Source organism: Lepidochelys kempii, chromosome 7 (genome assembly GCF_965140265.1).
Source record: "Lepidochelys kempii isolate rLepKem1 chromosome 7, rLepKem1.hap2, whole genome shotgun sequence".
Lineage (NCBI taxonomy): Eukaryota > Metazoa > Chordata > Testudines > Cheloniidae > Lepidochelys > Lepidochelys kempii.
In genome coordinates this window covers 58,156,013-58,183,187 of record NC_133262.1, presented here as the reverse complement: position 1 = coordinate 58,183,187, position 27,175 = coordinate 58,156,013, and the positions used below count along the sequence as shown (strand labels likewise).

The following is a 27,175-nucleotide window of genomic DNA, read 5'->3' as shown; positions in this document are numbered from 1 at the left end:
GATGAAGAAAGTATGGTCCAGTGGTTGGGTTAGTGCTGTAGAGGCCTAAGTTCAGGTCCTTGATGTGCCCCAGATTCCTGTGTGAGTGCAGACGAGATATTTAGGCCCAGATACTTAGATTCTGAACTTTCACTGGATTCAATGCAAGTTAAGCACCTAAGACACTTTGGAGGATCTGTGCCTTAGTCTCTCTGTGCTTCAGTTCTCCACCTGTAAAACAGAGATCCTAGCACTGCTCTACTTCACTGGGTGTTGGAGGATAAATTCCGTAAAAGTTTGAGGTACTCGGATACTACAGATCTTGGATAGAGATGTGTAGAGCTCATGGAGTTATTGCTTGGGGAAATTGTGTGGTTAACTTTGCTAACTTTTCTGTTCATTAATAGTTTTACAAAAGGCCCTGATGACAAATACAGCCGTAGTTCATTCAAGCCCTCATGAGTCAGAAACATGAGCTTAGTGTGAACTCCTTGCTTCAGCTCTTTGCAGAGGATTTGTTAACAGAAAACAAGGCTAGTTTAACCAGCTATATTTACTTGTTCTGAATTGTCCCCCACAGCTCCTGGTGGACAGCAGCAGCTGTTTAACATCTCCCCAGCAGTTTAGGAGGGAAGGTTAAAAAGAAGACTATCTAATCCCACTGACACTCCATGGAGGAAGTGAGGTTAGTGCACCATGATTAGCTGAGTTGGAATATGCCCAAATTGCCCGACACACAGCTGGCAAAAAATGACACCAGTCTTTAATGACAACAAGGGAGCAGGACCTCAGGTCTATAGCACATTGGAAAGGAGGTCAGGCCAGCTGTGACATTAAAACTATTGCAAGTCATGTATATGTACCCTTGTACTACCTGGTGCTATGAGCCTCTTAAATCTAGTCTGCTCAGCAGAATCTGCCTGTGCTGGTGGTGGGATGGGAGACCTCTGAAAGGGTTCCAGGTGGGGCCAGGAATTCAGCAGCAGATGCTTTTCCCACCACTCAGTGTTGCATCAATGCAAGAGCTGTAGGTACCTTCTTTTTGGGGAGGTCTTACCCATTTGTAACAATTAAAGATTCCATATCGTTCCCTGCTTCCCCCACACACCACAAAGTAGACTTACTAGTCCCAGTGTTTGGCCCAAATTCCAACCTGGGTGGTTACATTCTGCCTACCTATAATCCCCCTTGCATTTTCAGTAGGATACAGTGTTCTTCAGTTCCCACCCTAAACTCTTGTGCAGCTTTGCTGAGTGCTGTTAAACAGCTGCAGTGTGTCACCCCAGAGTTGGCTGCATGTCAGTGATGGGTACAGTGATTCCTGTCATTAAAGTTTCAAAATGTTTTTAGCTGAAAACTGCTGTGGGCAAGTCTTTATTACAAGCTATTATAATTATAGCATCCTCTGTTTAATGAGGACGTGTTTTCTCAGGAGAGTCATTTTAAGTGGAACATTTCCCAAGGAACCTGAGTTAACTAATGATATTAGCACTGTTTAATGAGGACAGCTTAGAAAAAAATCTACTTTTTAAAAATATTAACATGGGGAGGGGCGGGGGAAATCAGGTCCTGGCAGAGGAAAAGATCACTCAAACTCCTCCTAGAGTCAGTCCCTGGCCAGTGAGGGTTCAGCGCACACCATGAAGTCCCAGGACAAATTTGTATCCATTCCCCCTTGTGCACCCGCTCATATGCCAAGTGCTACCTGATCTATTTGTATTGATTTCAGTAGAGTTTCTCCAGGGTAAAACTGGTGACTCCAGCCCATCCATCATATTCAGTCCAAGAGAAAAAGTCCGCGCTAACCATATAAATGACAGTTGTAAACACCGTCATGTTTCAACCACAAAAATATTCACGAGGCTCAGGAACAAAATTGCAGGTGAGAATGAAGACATAAAGGGGGAGATTTCAAAGTCCCAGAGGGCAGTTAGATGGCTCTTTCTCACTGAAAGCCAGTGGGAGTTGGGCACCAATCTCTCATTTGTGCCTTTGAAGAATCTCTCCAAATCATTTTGTTTTTGAAATCCATCCCATTATCTCTATTTGCTAGGCACTTCAGCTGCAACCATCTAATTAGCATTGTTTTTGGCACTATGAAAAAGTATGAAATGTTACCACTTAGTCTCAGTTCAACTAGGTACTTCAACATGTGCCTAACTTTAAGCACTGACCTCAGTGGGACTATTCACATATTTTGAGTTAGGAACATGCTTAAATACCTTGTGGAATCATGGCCCATATGACCCAGTGAGCTAACAGATCCAAAATGGGTAACGATAGCTGGAGCAACCTGCATGGAACTAGGAAGGAGGAGCACAGGTGGCGAGAGGACAGAGTTTGGAGGAAGCACCAGAAAGCCAGTCTGTGTGCACATGGCTGGAATGTTAGCTGCAATTGCAGCACCTTTGTAAGTAGTTCTCTTAATAAAGAGCCAGGTTAGTTTTAGAATCATGGAGTCCGTGTCATTATCCAGCACGTGCCATGTGAAACAAAAGCCATAATTTGACCAGCACCCGAGCTACCATGCAGGTTGGAATTTCAAAGAGCTTTGAGATTTGGAGCCAATGAGTCTGAATTGGGGACAGAACCTCAGCTGATTGAGATCAGTGTAGGTACCCTGATTTACGCCACTGGCCCTTGGCCAGTAAAATGAAACAGTGCTACTTCACTTAAGCAAGAGCCTGATCTCATTGACACCTGTGTAAGTCCATCAACTTCCTTGCATAGATTCATACTGGTGGAGCTGAGGTCAGAATATGGCCCAGTAAAAGCAGACATAACTGCACCATTTTTAATTAAAAGATGCAGACAGTTATTGCTATTCAACAGTACTTCTTAAGTAGTGTTCCTATGGATCTAGACTGGGGTGGGCAAACTATGGCCCGTGGGCCACATCCGGCCTGTGGGACCATCCTGCCCAGCTGGGAAGGCTACCCCCGGCCCCTCCCATGCTGTCCCGCCTTCCCCGCAGCATTGCCACCGTGCGGGCAGCACAGCTTGTGCCCGCCCACCTCCCAGGCTTTCAAATAAGCCTGTCCTGCCACTCTGAGTGGCGTGGTAAGAGGGTGGAGGGAGGGGGAGGATTGGATAAGGGGCAGGAGGCCCCGGGGGGGCAGTCAGGGGACAGGGGGAGGAGGTTTGGGGGGGGCAGTCAGGAGACAAGGAATGGGAGGGATTGGATAGGGGGTGAGGTGTCGGGGGGACAGGGAGCAGGTGGAGTTGGATTGGAACAGGAGTCCAGGATGGCAGTCAGGGGACAGGGAGCAGGGGGGGTTGGATAGGCGTGGGAGTCCCAGGGGGTCTGTCAGGGGGGCAGGAGTGTGGATAGGGGTTGGCGCAGTCAGGGGACATGGAGCAGGGGGGGTTGGATAGGGTGTGGGGTCCCGGGAGGGGGTAGTCAGGGGCGGGAGGTCCCGGGAGGGGGTAGTCAGGGGACAAGGAGCAGGGGGGTTGGATGGGTCAGGGGTTCTGAGGGGGGTGGGAAGTGGGCGGGGGCCAGCTGTTTGGGGAGGCACAGCCTTCCCTACCTGGCCCTCCATACCGTTTCGCAGCCCCGATGTGGCCCTTGGGCCACAAAGTTTGCCTACCCCTTATCTAGACAGTGCATGTAAAGTCAGCTATTCCTTTCCCGGTTAGGTAAAGGAGGCCTAATAGTTAACAGAATAGGAATAATCACACTGGAAATATATCCAGCAAGCCTTGCACAGGAATGCATTCTTGGGGGACTGGAGGGCTCATTACTGCCACAAAGCTTACAAGACGTGAACTAACTCCAACTAAGTTCATTGCAAAATCAGATGGTTCCCCGAGAACTAGCCTAGGACTGGGGTTCAAGTCCCTGATCTGCTTTAGGCTTCTTTGGTTGTCACCTACCCCCTCTGTGCCTCAGTTTCCCATCTGTACATTGGAGATAATAGCACCCCCCATGGCCACTCCTAAGGATGGAAGAAGGTGATGGTGTTGGAAAGATAACTACCTTAGAGAGGGGAGGTGCTGAGCTAATATGGTAATAATGGGGTACCACAGACAGGTAAATAAAAGCATCCTGTCTCCAGGACTGTCAAGCCAGCATTGTTCAGGGTCACTAAAAGGTTTTTCCCCTTGATTACCCATTGCCACTCCTGGTCATTTTCACTTTCTTCCATCATTAGGGCTGGCAGGTTCTGGGGGGTCAGGGGAGCACACACGGATGCTTTGTGGGGGTGGTGAGAAGTGTCTCTGGCCACTGGGAGGAGGGGGCTAGTTAGGATTCCTGCATGAACCCCTCCCACCTCATATCCCATTTCTTTGCTAATAACCCCAGCCCACAACTGCGGATCCCACACAGGATCAATAACAAAAGAATCACTGGGCCAGAGAGAGCGGTCGAGAAAGCAAGTGTGAGAATGACTCTGTGGCTGGTGGTTAGAGCACTTGCTGAGAGGTGGGAGACCTGGGATGCAGGCTTCTGCTCCAATGACACTTTAAATTGCGTATCCACAGTGGAAACAGCTCTAACAGGAGAGAATGAGGATGGGTCACATCACATCCCATGTGAGTACCCTCAATACAGGGCTAGAAGTCATCTCCGCCACCATGTTACGTTTGAGTTTGTCTACGAGGCCCAGTCCGGGAGGTGAGCTCTGAGCATGCTTACCGGATCAGGTGAGCTAGGTGGAGGAACGCCCATCTTCCTCTAGTTCAGCAATTGCTCAGGGCTTAGGAGTCTGGACACCTCGAGTGGAGCTGAAGTGCATGTGCCCAGAGGCAGAAACATGGAGCTAAGGCACGTCAGGCATCTACAGGATTTGGCAGCAGCTGAATCCCAGTGGGGCCTGATTCTGGGATTTAGGTTCCTAAAGTGGCAGGCACCTAAGTCCTCTTGTGAAGTAAGCCCAGGGTACCAGAAGGGTAGCTGTGTTAGTCTGTATTCACAAAAACAATGAGGAGTCCAGGAGTACCTTAAAGACTAACAGATTTATTTGGGCATAAGCTTTTATGGGTAAAAAACCCTTGAAGAATTCCACATGGATTTCAACAATTTCCACCCCCCCCCCCCCCCCATCAACCTCAACCTGGACCAGTCCACACAAGAGAGCCACTTCCTGGACACTACACTGCAAATAAGTGATGGTCACATAAACACCACCCTATACGGAAACGTACTGACCGCAATACTTACCTACATGCCTCCAGCTTTCATCCAGGACACATCACATAACCAATTGCCTCCAGCCAAGCCCTAAGATACAACCACATTTGCTCCAATCTCTCAGACAGAGACAAACACCTACAAGAGCTTTATAAAGCATTCTTAAAACTACAATACCCACCTGGGGAAGTGATGAAACAGATTGACAAAACAAGACGGGTACCCGGAAGTCACCTACTATAGGACAGGCACAATGAGGAAAGTAACAGAACACCACTGGCCATCACGTACAGCCCCCAGCTAAAACCTCTCCAACACCTCATCAGTGATCTACAACCTATCCTGGAAATGATCCCTCACTCTTACAGACCTTGGGAGGCCAGCCAGTCCTCGCTTACAGACAGCCCCCCCAACCTGAAGCAAATACACACCAGCAACTACACACCACACCACAGAAACACTAACCCAGGAACCAATTCCTGTAACAAACCCCATTGCCTACTCTGTCCCCATATCTATTCAAGGGTCACCATCATAGGACCTAATCACATCAGCCACACCATCAGGGGCTCGTTCACCTGCACATCTACCAATGTGATATATGCCATCGTGTACCAGCAGTGCCCCTCTGCCATGTACGTTGGCCAAACCAGACAGTCTCTATGTAAAAGAATAAATGGACCAAATCGGACATCAGGAACGGTAACATACAAAAGCCAGTAGGAGAACACTTCAATCTTCCTGGACATTCTATAACAGATTTGAAAGTAGCTATACTTGAACAAAAAAACTTCAGAAACAGACTTCAAAGAGAAACAGCAGAACTAAAATTCATTTGCAAAAGTAACACCATCAGTTTGGGCTTGAATAGGGACTGGGAGTGGCTGGCTCGCTGCAAAAGCAATTTTCCCTCTCTTGGTATTGACATCTCCCCATCAATTATTGGGAGTGGACCACATCCACGCTGACTGAATTGGCCTTGTCAACACTGGTTCTCCACTTGTAAGGTAACTCCCTTCTCTTCATGTGCCACTATATTTATGCCTGTATCTGTAATTTTCACTCCATGCATCTGATGAAGTGGGTTTTTCACCCACGAAAGCTTATGCCCAAATAAATCCGTTAGTCTTTAAAGCCCAGAGTGTGTGGGCTGCATTTGGAGCAGGTGGGACAGTCCCCTGCAAATGAATGGCCAGATGGATCCCCATCTCCATTAATTTAAACCATCTGGGTCAGATCTTCAACTGGAGCAACTCCGTGTATCTCTACTGAAGTCAATGATGCTATGCCAATTCACACCAGCTGGGGGTCTGGCCCTCTAGCCACATAGACATTCATTTTGTCTTCATTTTCTCCTTTCCCCCAACACATCTTCCCTCTTACCCTCCATATTATTTAATATTGGTATTGGGGTGCACCTAGAGACCAGGGCGCCAGAATGATGGGCACATGCCATGTCTTCTTCCTTGTATTTTTCACTCAGATCTCGATGGGAAAAAACATCCAGCTAATTCAGGTTTCAGAGTAACAGCCGTGTTAGTCTGTATTCGCAAAAAGAAAAGGAGTACTTGTGGCACCTTAGAGACTAACCAATTTATTAGAGCATGAGCTTTCGTGAGCTACAGCTCACTTCATAGGATGCATATCGTGGAAACTGCAGCAGACTTTATATATCCAGCTAATTCAGGCATTAGTGTCCCAGGCCTTCGCAGGCGGAGATGCTCTCTTTCCCAGTTCTATTCATCTACAAGTCCACTGCCCTCCACGCTGCCAGAGCTCCCAGGCAGGCTCCAGTCACTCAATGTTGTTGTTTTTTGTATTGTGTCTGTGCTTCTGACAGGTTTTAATGGCCAATGAGGGGGAAATTGCAGGGGTAAGAATAAAGCTAAATATAAACCATGGGCTAACGTTTCTATAGCTCCCTGCTGGCTCCCATTCATAGTGTGTCTCTGGGCTCTCTACAGCCTTCCCTTTTGTTTGTGCACAGAAATAACAAGCATGGCTCAGATCCTCATCTGGTGTAAATCAGCGTAGTCCCATTGGCTTCAATGCTGCAATATTGATTGACGCTAACTGAGGATCTGGCCCTGTATGCTGAAGATTTTATGTCTTTTTTTTCCCCCCATCATCTTCCTCACAGAGGAAGGGATAGCAACTGCCCAGACAAGTTTACAATCTGCATAGACAAGTTTACAATCTGCAAAGAGGGAGAGGAAAAGTGAGGTACAACTAAGTGTTTTGCTCAACGTCACACAGCAAGTCAGTCAGAGCCATCGAACCTATGTCTCCAGACTGCCAGTGCAGTGTTTTATGTACTGTATGCTGGGGGAAAATGTGAAAGGATTCTATGCTTGTCAACCTAAACTGTGGCTTTATGAGGAGAACTATTTACAGGGGTGCTGCAACTGCAGTTGGCATTCCAGCCATGTGCACACGGACTGGCCTTCTGGTCCCTTCTCTAAAGCCTTCCCTCCTGCAACCTGTGCTCCTCCCACCAAGTTCCATGCAGTACCCTATCCACTAGATCACACTGCCTCTCCGTTGTGTAGATGGATAATAGTGAATGACTGTGAAAAAACTTAGTTTAGTACCCACTGTACTTCCAATTCACGAACCCCACTTGGTCTCATGGATTGGGGGTGGAGGGAGGAGGAAGAACCATGGTTCTTGGATCTTCAGGGTTTTGAAAGAAGGGAGATCCCAGGGAGGGCTGGCTCAAACCAACTCAGAAATCAGATGGGATTAAAATGTTTAAACTCTTTTGGGGGAGGGACCATCTTTTCATTCTATCTCTGTACAACACCTAGTATAATGGTGGCCTGATTCCTAAGGGGGGTCTCTGGGCACTAAAGTAATTGGAATAAGAAGAATCGACAGGGGTGTGAACTCTGAATTTACTAAAAAGAAGAGAGTCTACTGAGGGCCAATGTATAGCCTGCAGCAGTCTCCAGTCAAGGTGATTCCAACCAGGGGGATATGGGATTATCCTGGGGGCAGGAAGGATTGAAAGGATCACTACCATTCTTCCATGGCTCCCAGCTGCAACATTGGAATCCAGATCTGCACTGTGCCCAAGTTTGGATTGGGGCTGTTGGGTTTGGCCCTGGTCTCTCTTCTGAACATTAATGAACCCACAGGCCCCAAACTGTGTGTCCTAGGTCACTTGGGTGCCAGGCCTTTGGGCAGCAACAAATCTTCCCCTGAGACTTCTCTGCCTTGCTGTGAGACTCTGGGAATCTTCCTGAAAGAGCTACTCAGCCTGTAGTCCTAGGCAGCTGGCTAGGCTGAGAAAGTTCTAGCAAGCACTGGGCAGGAAGGAAAGGAGGAGGCAGGGAGGGCAGCTTGCTGCATCTTGTTAGCCATGGAGAAAGTGCTCCTGCTCCCCACTCTTTCCCTGCCCCAGCTCCCATGCGGCATTGCCCCTTGACCTAGCATTGTGCCTACTGACCATCCATCCCCATTCCCTGCATAGCTCTGCCTCTGAACTTCTCTGATCCAAAGCCCATTGACATCAATGGGAGTCTTTGCATCGACTTCAATGGACTGTGGCTCAGGCCCCAAGGGCATAATTCAGTCCTTTTCTTTCCAGCTCCTCCATTCCCCTTTGAGTCCTGATGCCGTGGTAGGTGCTGGAGTTGGGGGTGGAGGTCATGAGCAGATTATCTGACTTGTCAGAGAATCTGGCATCAGTGCTGGGGGGGTCTGCACATGTGCTCATCAGGAGCCCATGCAGTGGAGAGGGAAATCTAGTTCACTGGGACAGGAAGAGAGACCACCCCACAAGGGAATCTGTACCACAGACTCAAGGGCAACATGTGGCCAAGGAAAGTGCTAGTATCAGACCTCCGTTGACTCCACAGGAACTAAGCTGGCTGAAAGATCTGGGCTCTCAGATCTGGGTTCTCAGTGCCCTGCTCTGTGGTGTGAAATGGGTGAGAAACCTGGCCCTGAGAGCAGCACATACCTGAAACACAGATGGAACGAGAGGCAGGGGAAAGGTCCATCAGAATGTACGTTGGGTGGGAATACAGCTGGCCAGAAAATTGCAAATCTTTTGAAATTTCGATGAATGAGAAGTGTGGGGTGGAAAAGATCAGTGACATTTTTGCAACTTTCTTTCTTTCTTTCCCTGCTCTAAGTGGGATGGGTTTTCAGCCAACAGGACAGCTTCCAGTTGCTAAGATACACAAGACATTGTCATGCTGTTGCTTAGCTTTTTGTCCAGCTTGAAGCTATTCAGTAGAGTGCATATGGGGAGGGGGAATGTGTTTGGTATTTTTTCTTTTAATTTCGAGATGGCCCTTGTCTGGTTTTATTTTGAGGGAGCAGAGCAAGCAACAGAGAAATGAAGGATGGTCCCATCTTTAAAGTGGCTAGGGAGAGTCGGTGTCTGGGAATTATTGAAGCTGAAGCATTTTTGCACTGCAGTGCCATGAGGAGGCAAGGGCTAGCATAGTGAGGTTCGTTCCAAACAGGTCAGTGATTTGAAAACCCAAAATGTGCATTCAATTGTCTCCTCTTTTCAGTACCAGTTATACTGGGGAAACTGAAACAGAGAGACTGAAGGCTCAGAGCCTTAAAGGTATTTAAGTGCCTGTCTGCCTCTTTAGGCACCTAAGTCCACCATGTAGGCTCCCCTGATATTTTCAAAGCCAGCACTCAGCTGATGCCTAACCCTGTACCTTAGAGTACGTCTGCACTGCAATAGAAAATCCATGGCACTACGTCTCAGAGCCTGGCTCAGTTGACTCAGCCTCACAGGGCTAACAATTGCAGTGTGGATGTTTGTGCTTAGGCTGGAGTCCAAGTCTCTGAGACTCTCCCCTCTTGTGTGGTCTCAGACCGCAGGCTCCAGCCCAAGCCTGAACATCTACCTTGCAATATCATAGTCCAGCAGCCCGAGCCCAGTGAGCCTGAATCAGCTGACCCGGGGCAGCCACGGCCGTGCTGTGGGTCTTTTATTGCAGTGTAGATGTGTACTAACCTTCCACCAGTCAGGATTTTCAAAGCACCCTATACTACCCTATCGCTAATGAGCTGCTTAGAGCCCTTGCTCCAGGGCAAGCCTCGGAGGCCCTGAAGCTGGAATTTTAAACTAGGCAGGGGAATGCCTAACTCCCCAATGGGGCCAGATCCTGTAGGTGTGCTATGACCAGGCCTAAGGCCTGGTATCCTTCAGATCCTGCAACAGAAGGGCCAGATGCCAGTCACCAGGAAGAATGGGGGCACAGGGAAACTGCATGACACTTGCACAAAAGGAGAGCTGGGGGCACAGGAAAATGTAAAGTGAGCATGAAAGGTCTCAAACACAAGCAGGAGATAGACCGAGAGAGACTGTTTCAGCTGCTAGGACATGGACTGCATAAGGCAGGTTAGCCACTTAGGTCCCAAACTCTGGGAGAGGAGTTGCGGCTGAGGTTACCTCCCTCTGTCCTATCAGCCAGGCAAACCAAGTCAGCCACTCAGGTGTCTAAGTGCTTCTGCTCAGCCTTTCACTCCTGGCTTGTTTCAGTGGCTCCCCATTCAATTTGCTGGCTTCTGGGGATCCCTTCCTTAGGCGCCTAACTCTCCCCATGCATTGTATGGAGCGCCTCACTTGGGGCTGAGGGGCCAGGAGGGTTAGGCATTGCAATGCTGCACAGAGCAACAACTAAGTACCTCTGAGGGTGTGGGCCTGAGGGACTGAGCCGAGGGCAGAGTGACAGAGCTGGGAACAGAACCCAGTCATGCTGGTTCTCAGTGCCCTAGCTGACCATGCACCCCGGAATGGTATCCAAAGGGTCCCTGATGCCTAACAGTGAAACAGAACTGACTGCAGAGGTGCATCCCTGTAGAGACTAACACAGAAAAACAGACACCTGCATTTGATTATGCAGCTTTGACCTAGCCTTCATGTGCCTCAGTTTCCCCATCCGTAAAATGGAGATAATAGCTATCCACTTTTAAAACCAAGATAATATCTACGGATTAAAAAATCTATGAAGAGTCAATATTATTATTTATTATTTGCTATTATTTCTTGGCTTTATTGATATTTATTGAAAGTATTGGTAGCAATATTTGTGGTGTTTATTTAGCTGCAAAAATAAATGTTCTTCAGCTTTTCCATTGTTGGCATCCTTTCGTCTGCGAGAGACAGTGGGAATTGCAGCCTATGATGTAGATGGCTTGCAGCATCTCACCTTTTTATTCTCAGTGTTAAATGGGGATTTGTCACAAGGATATTTCGAGGTAACTAGGCCAGTGCAAATTTCCATTCCCTATTAGCAATAAGAGACTATTGAGATCAACACAAACACAGCCAGCCCAGCTGATGGTGGAATCATAGCAACCGCATCAATTCATTTGTTTCCTGGTCTAAAAAGCTAATAAGCACCCCATGTAATCTCCTGGATACAGGAGAGTCTTTTACAGGATCTTAAATCGGTGTCTTACACTTAACTAATCCTAAAGAAAAATGTAACCAAATGTGACTTTTTTTTCAACTATTGCTTTTGTAATGACTTGTGTTTGTAAAAATGAATATTTACTTAAGATAGCACTAATCAAAAAGCAAATTCCATTTTATTGTATTAAAGGGAATGAGGATTAGCTGTGCTACAGTGCACAAAACCATGCCATTTACTTAAAATCCAGGGACAATATTATAAATGTCTCCCAATTTCTTTGTGATTTTGTTTCCAGTGAAAGCAACTGTTTACCCTTTTAAACATACAAACTATAGTACAGTCACTTGGCTGAAGATGAGCTACGTTATTTGTTTGTCACATCATTATTTTCTAGGGAACACTTGATTGATTCTGTTCAACCTTTTTGCTGAATGATGGACTTTGTTTCTTACTTCCTGGGAGACGGTGAAACTAAAAACCAGAAATATTTCTAAAATACTATTTATTGGGCCAAATTGTGAGAGAGGCTCGAAACCTGGCTAGATTTGTAATAACAAGAGTAACCTATCTATTGTTGCTGTTCTGCTTGTGATTTATAGAAAACTGTAGAAGTGAATAGTGTTCTGCCAGACAAGCTTGCCGTCTAGGGACCCAATCCAGGAAACAGTGAGGGCCCGATCCTGCAAAGACATTGAAGTCAATGGACCTATTCACAGTGCATAGAATTAAGCATGTGCAGGATCAGGGCCTTACTTCTGGACACGGTGCTTATTACTATTAATTATTATTTATTATTTACTATAGTGGCAAAGCACCTACCTTCTGATTCTGCTCACGGTGGGTTCCCTCCAGAGCACAAGGGAATACTCATAGGTGAGCTCTATTGCTAGTGATCCTCTGTCTGGCCAGCAGCAGCCACTCACCCAGATATGGAACACAACTACATTAATGCAAAGCTTTCCATGCAGGTATATGCATAGAGGACACAATCATCTCCTAGATGCATAGATTCCAAGGCTGCAGGGCTAATTCGGACATCTAATCTGACCTCTCCTGTTTAACACAGGCCAGAGAACTGCCCCACAATAATTCCTAGAGCAGATCTTTTAGGAAAACATCCAGTCTTGATTTAAAAATTGTCAGTGATGGAGAATCCACCGCACCCATGGTAAATTGTTCCAATGGTTAATTACACTCACCACTAAAAACGTAGGTCTTATTTCTATTCTGAATTTGTCTAGCTTCAACTTCCAGCCATTGGGTCTTGTTAGACCTTTCTCTACTAGATTGAAGAGCCCATTATTAAATATTTTCCCCCAGACTGTAATCAAGTCACCCCTTAACCTTCTCGGTAAGACTATGCCTCTTAGGGTGTCCCTGAGAAAGAAGAAGTAGATTTGCCAATTGCAACCTTAATAAACCAGGAGACTCCAGAAGATTAATTTATGTTGTCTGGAGTGATATTATTGTACTTCAAAGGACATGTGTACTTGTTGTGACATATCTGGTGTCTGTCATGGTGGAATTTATGTGACATGAACATTGTGTAATTTTTACCTATTATGTGAGGAATTATTTTTTTTATAATTGCAACAGTTTAGCTGTCTGTCTAACGTGGAATTTGATATAGGCTGAGATTTAAAGGGAAATGAGTATCCAAATCCCTTAGGCAGCTCTGAGTATCTCAGCCATATTGTTCTAATACATGGTCGAGATCATTTTAAACATATTCTTGCTAGATCTCTGCAATGGTTGCTACTGCAGGTCAAATACTCTCTTTACAGGGCCAAGACATTGCAGTAGTTCCACTGACTTATTGGAGTTACATTGGATTTCCTCCATGTAACTGAAACCTGAACTCGACCGAGTATTTGAGTGTAAATACATCTGGGGATTTCTTGCAAGGTATAGAGCTATTTCTGTGTTTACTAAAAGAGAAAGAAAGATTCAGTTAGAGACAAGAGATTTTCATAGATCCATACATTTTAAGACCACAAGGGACCACCGGGATCATCTGGCACGGACCAGTGAATTTCAACCAGTGTCTCCTTTTAAAGTGTACTGATTTGGACGCCAAAGTCCAAAATTAAAAAATCCCAGTATATTACACTACAATTACCCACAAGCATTTAGTTAACCTTCCAGGAAGATGAATTAATGGTAATTGCTGTAAAAAAATCATAAACACAGTGTAATTACACTGTCATTACAACTACTGTATTAGAAAGCGTAACCAACACAAATGGTCATGAATGATTGTGGGCACCATTAACCCAGCTCTAGTTTGCAGGAAGCCTTCTTATCACCATGTTCTGGCCAGGGGAGTTAATTAGACTTGAACTAAAGCTGGTGTATTCTAAGGATACAGAGATGTTTACCTGGAATTCGAGCTGCCAGAGATTATTTCTGACTTTCAAATATTAAACTTTAAAGTTCTGCATTCCATTTGCTACCACGTAACAAAGGATGTGTGTCCGCTGCCAGACATTTAATCTTGAACCTAGTAGAAACAGGCTATGAATGTACATAAGAACATGAGAACGGACATACTGGGTTAGACCAAAGGTCCATCTAGCCCAGTACAAGATAGTAAATCTTTATTCATAATCATATGTAAAAGATATACATTCATATTATTATTATTTCTACACTTCTGCTTAAGTGACTTAACCCACTACTTTTTACATATAAGTGTGTAGGGCTACACATGTGTATATATCCTGTGGGTTACTTGTTATTACTAAAACAATTATCCTGTGTTGTAATAGCCAGGGAAAAACACAATACCTACTGTAAATGACTAATTATATAAATCATTCAGCTGGACAACTTTTGTAAACGTTCAGAGTGGCCTGTACAGTTTTATCGATTTCAGTCCAGCAGAAAACACTGAGGTTTAGTTCCATACCAGGCAACTACCAAATAATCTCTGCACTGGGACTGGGTTGCATGATTGCTGACTATTAGGAACACAACGAAACAGTTATGATTCATAGACCTAGTGGGTGTTGTCTAGCAGAAAAACATAACATAACAAAGTGCACATCTCAACCTTGTCGTCTTTATGAATTAGGGTATTCAAAGCACCCCCTTTAGAAAACAAACTATGATAGAAAGGTGGGGAGAGTCATAAAAGTTACATGGGTGTTGGTTTATAAAGATCTAGGACCAGATTTTCAAAGGTGCAGAGCAACAACTTCTACTGAAGTCCATGGAAACTGCAGGTGTTTGACACTTCCGAAAATCAGGCCAATACTACATGAACTGGAAAGCTCTGGGGAAGGGACATCACTGCCGAACATGTGAGAAAATATTTCATAGCAGTCCTGGGGATAGAAGAGTCCTCTTAGATCAGTGGTTCTCAAACCTTTTTTTTTGCGGACCACTTGAAAATTGCTGAGGGTCTTGGCGGACCACTTAATGGTCTTTCCAAATGTTGTTTGTACCGTTAGCTAACTAATGTAAAGCGCTTTGGATAAAAGTGATATATAAAAAAAACTTCAATAATAATAATTAACGTTTTTTGTTGTACATATAAAAGCACACAACTCATATTTTAATATCAATAGTCTTACTTTTCTAATGCGATGGATGTGCCCTCTCTCCCCCGCTGCGGCAGCCCCCGAGTTGGGTCTGGGAAGGAGGACCGTCTCTCCCCGGCAGCCACAGCCCTGGAGCTGGGGAAAGTCACCTCTTTCTCTAACCGTCACAGCCCTGAACGTCCCAAATTCCCCCCCACCCCCTCTTCTCACCCCACTTCCCCCCTATTTCTCCCAAGGCCACCACCTCACCTTACATGTGCATCTTCTCCAGGGTCCAGGCACCTAATTAGTGGAGCCACACCTGCGCGGCTCCACTAATTAGGTGGGTGGCCCTTCATTCTATCCTGTGTGGCCGCCTAGGTGAGTACCTTAGAGGGAACTATCTGTGGACCTCCTGAATGGAGCTCACGGATGACCAGTGGTCCACAGACCACAGTTTGAGAACCTCTGTCTTAGATCATCTGGTCTCTCTCTCTGGTGGGTCTTCAGCATATATCTTCTTGAAGTAGACCAAATCCCAATGAGTGTAGGGAGCTTACCTTGCTCGAGATGATGACTCTATTATATTCTCCAGATATTTCCCATGTGCAGAGAATGGAAGCCCTTCTGTCTGGGTAAGTTCAGAACTTGATTCAACAAGTTTACCTTACCAGAAAGCAGCCTTATTCTCAAAGGAGGTAGCCTTAACTCTTATTGGGACTGGCTGCCTCTGGGCTGGGCTAGTGAGCTTTTCACTTGTAGGTCACCAGTTGGAATCCAGACCAGTTCAGCAGGGATTAAAAGGCATTCCCATCTAATGAACATCTGGTGGCCCCATAGGAGATGAGTTTGGTGAGTCTCAGTTCCAGCTCTTCCATCAGAAACTCACCACCCTGGCAGATGGAACAGAGAGGCCAAGGCCTGCATTGCCCATGATCCCCTTGCTATAGATATGCTTGGGGCTGGGATGAAAGTCATGTGAGTTATCTTGGTGGGATAACTCACATGACTGGAGTACTGTCATGGATGGTTATAAACTGTTCAGGAAGGACAGGCAGGGCAGAAAAGGTGGGGGAGTAGCACTGTATGTAAGGGAGCAGTATGACTGCTCAGAGCACCGGTACGAAACTGCAGAAAAACCTGAGTGTCTCTGGATTAAGTTTAGAAGTGTGAGCAACAGGAGTGATGTAGTGGTGGGAGTCTGCTATAGACCACCGGACCAGGGGGATGAGGTGGATGAGGCTTTCTTCCGGCAGCTCGCGGAAGCTACTAGATCACATGCCCTGGTTCTCATGGGCGACTTTAATTTTCCTGATATCTGCTGGGAGAGCAATACAGCGGTGCATAGACAATCCAGGAAGTTTTTGGAAAGCATAGGGGACAATTTCCTGCTGCAAGTGCTAGAGGAGCCAACTAGGGGGGGAGCTTTTCTTGACCTGCTGCTCACAAACCGGGAAGAATTAGTAGGGGAAGCAAAAGTGGATGGGAATCTGGGAGGCAGTGACCATGAGTTGGTTGAGTTCAGGATCCTGACACAGGGAAGAAAGGTAAGCAGCAGAATACGGACCCTGGACTTCAGGAAAGCAGACTTCGACTCCCTCAGGGAACGGATGGGTAGGATCCCCTGGGGGACTAACATGAAGGGGAAAGGACTCCAGGAGAGCTGGCTGTATTTCAAGGAATCCCTGTTGAGGTTACAGGGACAAACCATCCCGATGTGTCGAAAGAATAGTAAATATGGCAGGCAACCAGCTTGGCTTAACGGTGAAATCCTAGCGGATCTTAAGCATAAAAAAGAAGCTTACAAGAAGTGGAAGGTTGGACATATGACCAGGGAAGAGTATAAAAATATTGCTCGGGCATGTAGGAATGAAATTAGGAGGGCCAAATCGCACCTGGAGCTGCAGCTAGCAAGAGATGTTAAGAGTAACAAGAAGGGTTTCTTCAGGTATGTTGGCAACAAGAAGAAAGCCAAGGAAAGTGTGGGCCCCTTAATGAATGAGGGAGGCAACCTAGTGACAGAGGATGTGGAAAAAGCTAATGTACTCAATGCTTTTTTTGCCTCTGTCTTCACGAACAAGGTTAGCTCCCAGACTGCTGCGCTGGGCATCACAACATGGGGAATAGATGGCCAGCCCTCTGTGGAGAAAGAGGTGGTTAGGGACTATTTAGAAAAGCTGGACGTGCACAAGTCCATGGGGCCAGATGAGTTGCATCCGAGAGTGCTAAAGGAACTGGCGGCCGTGATTGCAGAGCCATTGGCCTTTATCTTTGAAAACTCATGGCGAACGGGGGAAGTCCCGAATGACTGGAAAAAGGCTAATGTAGTGCCAATCTTTAAAAAAGGGAAGAAGGAGGATCCTGGGAACCACAGGCCAGTCAGCCTCACTTCACTCCCTGGAAAAATCATGGAGCAGGTCCTCAAGGAATCAATCCTGAAGCACTTACATGAGAGGAAAGTGATCAGGAACAGTCAGCATGGATTCACCAAGGGAAGGTCATGCCTGACTAATCTAATCGCCTTCTATGATGAGATTACTGGTTCTGTGGATGAAGGGAAAGCAGTGGATGTATTGTATCTTGACTTTAGCAAAGCTTTTGACACGGTCTCCCACAGTATTCTTGTCAGCAAGTTAAAGAAGTATGGGCTGGATGAATGCACTATAAGGTGGGTAGAAAGTTGGCTAGATTGTTGGGCTCAACGGGTAGTGATCAATGGCTCCATGTCTAGTTGGCGGCTGGTGTCAAGTGGAGTGCCCCAGGGGTTGGTCCTGGGGCCGGTTTTGTTCAATATCTTCATAAATGATCTGGAGGATGGTGTGGATTGCACTCTCAGCAAATTTGCGGATGATACTAAACTGGGAGGAGTGGTAGACACGCTGGAGGGCAGGGATAGGATACAGAGGGACCTAGACAAATTGGAGGATTGGGCCAAAAGAAATCTGATGAGGTTCAATAAGGATAAGTGCAGGGTCCTGCACTTAGGACGGAAGAACCCAATGCACAGCTACAGACTAGGGACCGAATGGCTAGGCAGCAGTTCTGCGGAAAAGGACTTAGGGGTGACAGTGGACGAGAAGCTGGATATGAGTCAGCAGTGTGCCCTTGTTGCCAAGAAGGCCAATGGCATTTTGGGATGTATAAGTAGGGGCATAGTGAGCAGATCGAGGGACGTGATCGTCCTCCTCTATTCGACATTGTTGAGGTCTCGTCTGGAGTACTGTGTCCAGTTTTGGGCCCCACACTACAAGAAGGATGTGGATAAATTGGAAAGAGTCCAGCGAAGGGCAACAAAAACGATTAGGGGACTGGAACACATGAGTTATGAGGAGAGGCTGAGGGAACTGGGATTGTTTAGTCTGCGGAAGAGAAGAATGAGCGGGGATTTGATAGCTGCTTTCAACTACCTGAGAGGTGGTTCCAGAGAGGATGATTCTAGACTATTCTCAGTGGTGGAAGAGGACAGGACAAGGAGTAATGGTCTCAAGTTGCAGTGGGGGAGGTTTAGGTTGGATATTAGGAAAAACTTTTTCACTAGGAGGGTGGTGAAACACTGGAATGCGTTACCTAGGGAGGTGGTGGAATCTCCTTCCTTAGAAGTTTTTAAGGTCAGGCTTGACAAAGCCCTGGCTGGGATGATTTAATTGGGGATGGGTCCTGCTTTTGAGCAGAGGGTTGGACTAGATGACCTCCTGAGGTCCCTTCCAACCCTGATATTCTATGATTCTATGAAAGGCCAAACTAAAGCAAGTGCAGACGGGCAGTAGCTTTGCTCTTGCACAGTCGCTTTAGACCCAGCTGCCTTGTTTGACGCCTTTAGGAATGTGAACAGCAAATGGTGGCCACAGGGCTACTGGGTCTAAACACATTCCTAAGGGACTCTCCTTCCTTATGGAACCTGGGCTTCCACCTCGACCAAGGAGCAGTGCAGCAGTGTTCTGCTTTTCTTGGCAGCTGGCCCCAGACGCGCTGCTGACTCATGGCAATTCTTGACTCCTCCATGCCATAAAATGGAGCTAGCAGAGAAATATGGGGCTCCAGGTAAAAGGGACAACCACATCCTATGATCAGTAACTGTACATTCAAGTCCCTCCTAATACAACGTGGGGGCCCAAGAGTCCATGGTAAATATGTAAAGTCAAATTTTGTCTGGTCCTGCATGGATGCACAAAAGGAGGAAAGACAGGATGAGAGACAGAGGGAGTCACACCAGCAGGAGGTTGCCTCAGGGGAAGGGATAGGGCGGACATGTCCACACTGGTCATGAGAGTGGCATGGGTGAGCACACCAGCATCATAACAACCTCTACTTTGGTCTGTGCTCACCTACCATGCCCAACAGCTGCGTTTGCCCTGAATTCAGGTATGTGCTATTGGTGTAGAACCCACTGCTCCTCCACCCCCAAGTGTGGCTCATGGCATTAAAAGCCATCAGACAGCCCCTCATTTTCCATCTCTGCCAGTTACCTACCTGCAGTGAGGACCGTGCTTTGTTCCTCTTGAAATTGCGAACTCTGGAACATAGTGCTGCTGGGGATGGCATTACGCTGCAGATGCTGATTGGATCCTATTCTGACATCACTCCCACCAGCCTACAGTGACATCACAGTGCCTCAAGGCAAGAGGCTACCCAGCAGTTTGCAAGGGTCTAGCCATAGCAGGACAACTCTGCCACTGGCTTCCTCAGTGTCATTGTAAGAAGCATGAACCATCGACAGATGGGCTCTGCGTTCTTTTAGAAGCACCTTGTTGTATTTCAAATGGGGATGGGTGACCTAGTTGGGATAAACAGACCAGGCTAAAACGTCACCGGTCCTTCAGGCACAACCAGAACCAAAACGTTCAATAAAGTTTGGGCCATGGCTGTTTCTGTGCTCCCAGGATCCAGCCAGAGCCAGAAGCAGTAGCACAGACGCATCATGAGAGGCCCGAAGAGGTTCAGATGACCATACTACGACAGATTTTAAGCCTCTTTGTGCTGCCAGCTTCACAGGCTCCCGTAGGATTGCCCTGTTTGGCTGGTGTGGCAGAATAGGGGTGAGTTCTCAAGATGTGGCAATTCTTTGCTGCTAGAATGACCCCAACAGCCATAAGCAGCTAGGCACAACATAGCAACCCTGAGGCTGCTCTAAGTTGCATTGGGGACTGAACAGAGCCTGAGCTGCTGCAGGTTCCAAGAAGTCAGAAAAGTGGCATACAGCTACCTTTGCCTATTCCTCCCTGCCACAGGGTGACCAGCCCCCTGAAGGGAAAATGGGGCAAGCCCCACTGTGCCATAATTAGCTGCCTCCCAGCCTGAGGGGGAGGGACTATGGGGGTCAGGTCATAATCTGATGAACATCTGGGCCTCATAAAAAGGGTTGCAAGCACTCAGTTAAAGGAGAAAAACTAACAGGGAGCAGGCTGGGCTCCTGCGGGAGGCCCAAAGGTAGGGTCTGTTGGGAGTCCCCTGGGAGGGCAGGCAGTGAAAACCTGGGAAGATAAAGAGCATCCAGTGAGAAAGTCTGGGGGCAGTGCTCCGCTAAAGAAGCAAAGAAGAACAAGCGAGGCCCACAAGTAGGGTGAAGAGCAGGGAAATTCAGCGAGTGATGGACTGCAAGAGGGACACCAGGGAAAGCAGCCAGGGAGTTGGTGCTCTGTAGCAGGGCAGGGAAGGACCTAAAGGTAGCCCAGAAGGGTCTGAGAGCTGAGCCCAGATGGCAGGCTGAAGAGGAGGCCAACAGGAGCAGAAGAACCGTTTGTTTAGATGATCTTTTGACTGGACTCCTGTTACCCTGGACAGGGGACTGAACTTGAGAGATGACCTGGGCCACGAAAGCTGCACACTGCTGGACAACCACAACAGCAGCCAATAGCATTTGCCTCTTGGATGGACGGGGCGCCCTGGTGAGTCCCCCCCCCCGGCACACCCACTGGTTCCAGCACCCTGACTTTTGGGGATTTTCTTCCCCTGAATTTACTTAGCTTCTCCCCTCACTGATTTTCTATGAAGGCCTTGATGAAGCCAGCAGCCTGTGATCTGTCTCAGTGCCGCTGTGTGCAAACCTTTTAAATAGCTGCTACTGCCACTTTTCCAGCAGTATTAGCAGTGGGACACTAAGCTGCAGAGACGATGCAGGGACCATCCTTCTGAGGTGTCTCATACAGCGTCAAGCACACTGTTGGCAGTTAGCTATAATTAATCAGTCAGAATACTCTGCACATGAATGGCACTTTCCATATGTAACATTTCCCCTTAATTAATACAAGGATCTCAAAGCAGTTGTTAGTCACTAATGAAGTAAGTAGTATTATCCCCATTTTACAGATGGACAAACTGAGGCACACACAGAGCAAGTGATTTAGCCAATATTATTATTTTATTTGTTATTTTGAGGTCCCCACATTGTGCCAGGCATTGCTCAGACACAAATAAAGATGATATCCTTGCCCTGATGAGCTTACAATTTATATTCATTGTGCCACAACAAGCGGGGACATAAAGAGACAAAGTGGGGCAAATGGACAGGATGGACAAAGATGACAATAATAAGAGCTCATGGTTACTTAGTAAGGCATGTACGCACGTCCTCCCCATTCTCACAGTAGTAAAGCTGGTAATAATTTCCCAAAGCATCACTACTATACACAGCAAACATAATAGGGCCCAATGCTCCATTACCCTGAACCTCGTTAGTCATTTACACCTGTGCAGAGTCAGCTAAAACACTGCTGTAATGACACCCCAAGTCAGAGGGTGGTTTTAGGGACTGAATCCAGGACCTCTGCAGCAAAAAGCATTCACTGCTACTGGTTGAGCTAAAGGACCAAGGAAACTAGGAGCCTAAATGCCTTTAAGGATCTGGGTCCAAGTCCATTAGCTCAGAGCAGACTCATAGACCTCTATGCTTCATCTAGCCACCAGAGTGGGACAAAACCGCAGTGTGTTAGCATGGCTTATGCTACCCCCTCTGATCTGTTAGCCTTTTGCACTCACAGCTGTAAATGACTGCACAAAGTGCAGGGCAAAGAAGAATCAGACCCAACAGCTAACTCCACCCATCAAGAATGCAGCTTGAACTTGATGATGCTGTACAATGCAAATAGTTGCGCTGATGTATCACAGTTACAGCCATATAATAAATTCTCTGTCAAATAGGCTTCATTTAGCATTATGTTCTTGGAGCTTTTCATGCTAATCAGTGACAAACATAAGCCTTATGTGCATGCACTCTGCTTAGAAGCAAAACTTCCATGACTAATTGTGTTGTTCCCTTTAACAGACTGGTGAGTACAGGATCACCTATTTACAAAGGGCTACAGATCAGATATCTTCTGTGCTGATGTGTGATCAGAGCTCGACATGCAGCTGTTAATTAAATATTAGAATTCTAACAAGTGCAGGAAACAAGCAGAATTACTCAAGGCTAATTGGGAGAAACTCATCTCTGGGAAGAAGCCCAGTGTGAGACCTGTGCTCTACTCAAAGCCCTTGAATAAAACACAGTTTATACAAAGTTCCTGTAAGTCAAGGAGGTCAGTCGGAATGAATATATTTTGTGCTTCTCAGCACTGATTGGTAGGACCATTCTGGTTTCAGTTACTGTACCAATATTGATCTAGGGATGTGGCCTACAGCCCACTTGGTCTGTAAGGGTACAAAGTCTTCTAGTGGAGTCTAACTCTAGCCCAGAAGTGGCATCTTCTACACACTAATCAAGAGAAACAAATTCTCCTCATCGTCATGGCAACTAATATCTAAAGAAGACCGCAGAAAGCTCATTGGGAAGGAGCAGAAATGCGTGTCAGATCAATAGGTAAAGATACAAAATGAAATCATGCATAGATCAGCTGACTGCAGGATGCAGATTTCTGAAGGGAATCAAAAGGATAGCTGCCACTAGACAGTTCTGGCATGGTCAAGAACTTGGGGTCTAAGTCCGTAAGCTGATGAGCATCTTCAACTTCCACTTACATCAATGAGTGAGATTCTCAGATGATGTAACTTGCCTCCATTTAACTCAGTAGGGCTGCTCCCATTTACATCACCTGAGGATCTAGCCCACTGGATATTAATGGAACTTGCTACTTTGTAGCATGAGATGGTTTAGCTCCTGTCTTCACAAAATCTGACATGGTGAAGAGCTCTGTGTGGCTACAGAACTTGTCTCTGTCACCAACAGAAGTTGGTCCGACACATGATATGACCTCACCCACCTTGTCTCTCTAATACCCCGGACTGACATGGCTAAAGCTACACTGCAGTCACAAAATCTGCCCCATATGCTGGGGTCTGAGGGAGAATATGCACGGGTCAAATTCTGCTCTGACCTACCACTTTGTCTAGCGAGGTAACTACATAGCTATTGTATTTCTAGTATCTATGCATTGAATACCTTCTACCATGTGCAAGCCCACTGACTTGGATGAGATTGCACAGAATGTCAAGTCATGACAAAACATGACCCCATTTAGGTCTTTAAAACTGTCCTAGTATACTTTATATGAAAGTGTTGGTGTCCTTTCTGATTTGCCTTCACTTTCAACAGTGCCTAATATTGACTTCCATCTTGGTTTCCCAGCAGTAGCTGCAGAGCAATGTCTTGATAAAGAGAGGAACTCAGACTCCAGAAGTATGATGTACTGTTTTTTTCTAAAGAAAAATGAGTATTATGTTTCTTATGGTTTGCAGGTAAGTTGCCCAGACAAAGGGTAAAAAATATCACTGAAGTGAGAAAGCACAAAGCTCGCTTCCATGACACAATTGACAACACACTTGATTTACATGTGGCTTGGATTTAATGTGTGTGACTCAATCCCCTTCATGTATTTTCATTGGTCTTCCATAGACTTTTCACAGTTTTGGCATCACTCCTTCCAAGGTCCTTTCTCTTCTGGGGTAAACCTGAAGCCTTGGCGCCTGTTTTCAAAATGTGCTTCACTCCACTGGAAGTGTCACTGTTCATTACAGCTGGCATTTCTACATCAGAAGCCTTTCTCCCCAGCCATTTGGTCCTTCCACATGAAAGAGCCTGTGAGCAGAGTGAGATGCTAAGCAAAGAACGGATGTGACATTGGCTTAGTGTCACCTCAATCCCCCATCTGAGATCTGTCAAAGACACCAATGATCCAAACATCTTAAAGTACCAGCATCTGTGACTGTACCTTTAGTAGCATGGAGACGTAGGATCTACAGCCAGAAGAATGACAGTCAAGTCAATCTGACCAAGTTCCCATGTAAATCTGGGATTGTTTGGTTTTGCATCATCTGAAAAGGGAAGTGATCTGCATAGTCTCCATGAAGGGTAACAGAGGCAACAAATAGCGTAACACCTCCAACTGCTGTCTATCATCCATAGATGGTGCTAGTTCTCGATGCACCTTGTTACTGAGCAATGGTTCTGGTTTGTGCTAGTTCAGTGTACCATGTGGTGTAGTTTTCTGGAATACTGTCATCAAGAAGCTGGCCAAAAGAGGGTACACGAGAAGCCCTAGCGTGAACAGAGATTTGTGAGCTGTAGCTCACGAAAGCTTATGCTCAAATAAATTTGGTAGTCTCTAAGGTGCCACAAGTCCTCCTTTTCCTTTTTTAGAGATTTCCTTGAAGCTCAAGTGGTAGAAGCCTGTGGGGTTTTTGAAGTGACAGGTTCATGGCTGAATCACCATGCTGCATGGGCAGGTTTAACTGCCACCAATGTCTGTATGTAAGTAGTTACAGATATGTTACAGATCTGCTGGATGTGAACTACTGTGAACCTCATCAGCTGAGAAGATGAGTGTTTCCTAATAGTGGGTGAGAGGGGGTCAGTAATGTACACATTATATATACCCACATTCCTAGAGGAATGTAGGCAGAGAGGACCTAGGGCTGGAAGGAACCTCCTGGTCACCGAGTCCAGTCCCCTGCTATTGCAGGCAATCCTGTCTTATAATTCTGTTTGTAAACTTAATGGTCAGCCTATCGTATGTATGTTTCCTACTAATACTGACAGAGGAGAATTTCCACTAACTCAAGTGTTTGAGTTGGAATTCCCAGGTTCTACCCTCAGTGATAAGGGTCTGCAGCTTAGCTGATGACCCTGCTGTCTGTGTGCAACCATAGATGTCTATTAAGTAGTTAGAAACAAAGCAACTTCTTGTGCACATGTCCTGTTTGCATGAAGTCTGTTTTCAGAGCTGCGCCACCTCACCAATACATGCAATTCGGTATCTCCTTTGATCTTCCTCACTTATCTATACTGATTATCTTTCCTTGAGGTCAATGACTGTTCTTCCAAAAATTGGACAGCAGCTGGCTATGGTGCACATGTTGGAGTCAGACTATGGTGCCATCAATTGCTTTTATCATCCATGTGTAATAACCTCCCTGAAGTCTCTTCAGTGGAGACTTCAGAAGATGTTCCCTGGTGACTAGATGGAATTATGTCTACAGCTCAACCTCACGGAGCCTTTGGAGACTTCAGTCTGCATGGATGATAAAGGTAAATGTTCATATTCTTCCATTGATGAATTATGCTGGCAGCTCAGTATCAGCGACTTCACTTCTTTTTTGAAGTTATTGTTTAGGAACCCATAGATAACAGGGTTGACACAGGTGGAAGCCATTGCTACTAGATGGCACAATGAGAAAATAAGGTTGTGGTGGCAAGGGGAAATGGCTTTGTAATCCCAGTCCTCAATGCTATTGAAAACGTGCAATGGTAACCAGCAAACAGCAAAGGCAACCACCATGGATACTAACAAAATGTTTATCCTCCTCAGCTGAACCACCCGGCCACTGTATGCACTCTTCTCAAACATGTCCTTTCTCTTCTGCAAGCGTAAATAGATACGCAGGTAGCAAATCAGGATAAAGGAGAGAGGGATGCAGTACTGGAACAGCAGCAAGGCAGTGGTGTAGATGAGTCGGTGTTGGTCAGAAGGCCATGAGTCCATACATATGGCCTTGTCGACAGAAGAATCCGTAATATAGGAGAACTGCTTGTACAAGTCATATGTCAAGACGGAGGTCGTCAGAAAGGGCAGAGACATAAGGCAAGCTAATGTCCAAATGACTACAATCCCTAGATAGGCTTGGGGGATGCTTGGCCTCCAGCCAGTTGGGTTTATGATGAGCTGGTGTCTTTCCAGACCAATGAGGACAAGGGAGAAAATTGACACACTCACAGAAATGCACTGGATGAAGGAAGTCATTTTGCACATGACCTCACCAAATATCCAGTAGTCCATCAGGGTGTAGATGATGGTGAAAGGCAGGCAGACGATGCTCATGAACAAGTCAGAGACTATCAAGTTGGTAATGAATATGCTGGTGACGTTGGCCTTCTCCTTCTGCCTGACTATGACACTAATCAGGCAAATGTTTCCGAGGATGCCTAGGATGGTTTCTAAGCTATATGAGGCGACTAAAAAGACAGTAAGGTCAGTTGTGTTTCTGCAGTGACCTGGGATATGTGTGAGGAAGCCTCGCTCTAAACTCCAATTCTTATTGAATGGAAAGGGAGGGACCATGTTAAGATCTTCAGTCTTGCTCATGCTGGAATCAAAAAGAGAGCCCAGAAATATGCAGGGAAACAAGTAGGATCTGGGTCTTCAGGGCCCTACCGTAAGTTCTTCTGTTCCGTTATGTAGAGACTCTGGAAATGCCTGCAAAGAAAAGAGAGAGATTAGTTCATCTCTTCTAGCAAAATTAAAGAAACAGAATTTTCTGGGGGTGATGAGCATTTTCTTCCCCCATGAACACTTTTCCATCTTCCTTTGGTTCACTGCATTAGACCATAAACTGGAGTAGTTTGCTGGACAGTGAAATGGGACCAAAGGCACTACTCGAGTAAGCAGGTTTAATTCCACTGGAGTCAGCAGTGTTGTGACTGAATGGGCCAGTAGGGAGGTTAAACCAAAATAATTTCATGAAAGTCAGTAGCACTGCAGAGTTTCACTTCAAGTAAGCCAGGGTCAAATGATGGTTTGGGGTGAAAACCACATGAAACTCATTGGAGTTGCAAAGTTCTGATGCCAAACCAGGCTGAATTAGTTGGCTTTGGCAAACTCTATCAAGCGGAGTCAAAAAAACATGTGGCATGAATTGTCCGTGAATGGAACACACTATTGCATTCTTAACACCCCCTATCTCCAGTTTGAACTGGACAGCAGCACCTTACAAATATTCACACC

General features: G+C 46.2%; 2 protein-coding genes across 6 annotated transcripts in view; one reads left to right on the top strand and one right to left on the bottom strand.

Annotated features, from left to right (window-relative positions):
• The first annotated feature begins 604 nt into the window (after positions 1-604).
• The window catches only part of LOC140914652 (elongin-B-like), a 65,011-nt gene continuing 38,440 nt past the window's right edge, over positions 605-27,175 (top strand). For 3 of the 5 annotated variants that reach the window (XM_073353031.1, XM_073353030.1, XM_073353026.1), the window contains exons 1-2: positions 25,132-25,482; positions 25,821-26,035. The gene's annotated coding sequence lies outside the window, so the exon portion shown is untranslated. Of the gene's footprint in view, positions 665-25,131; positions 25,483-25,820; positions 26,036-27,175 lie in introns of those variants that run through there. The other 2 variants (XM_073353029.1, XM_073353028.1) reach the window with 2 other exon arrangements.
• LOC140914650 (neuropeptide Y receptor type 4-2-like) lies at positions 24,290-26,536 on the bottom strand. Its single transcript, XM_073353022.1, has one exon. The coding sequence runs from the start codon at positions 26,534-26,536 to the stop codon at positions 25,412-25,414; it is 1,125 nt and encodes a 374-aa protein (XP_073209123.1). The 3' UTR covers positions 24,290-25,411.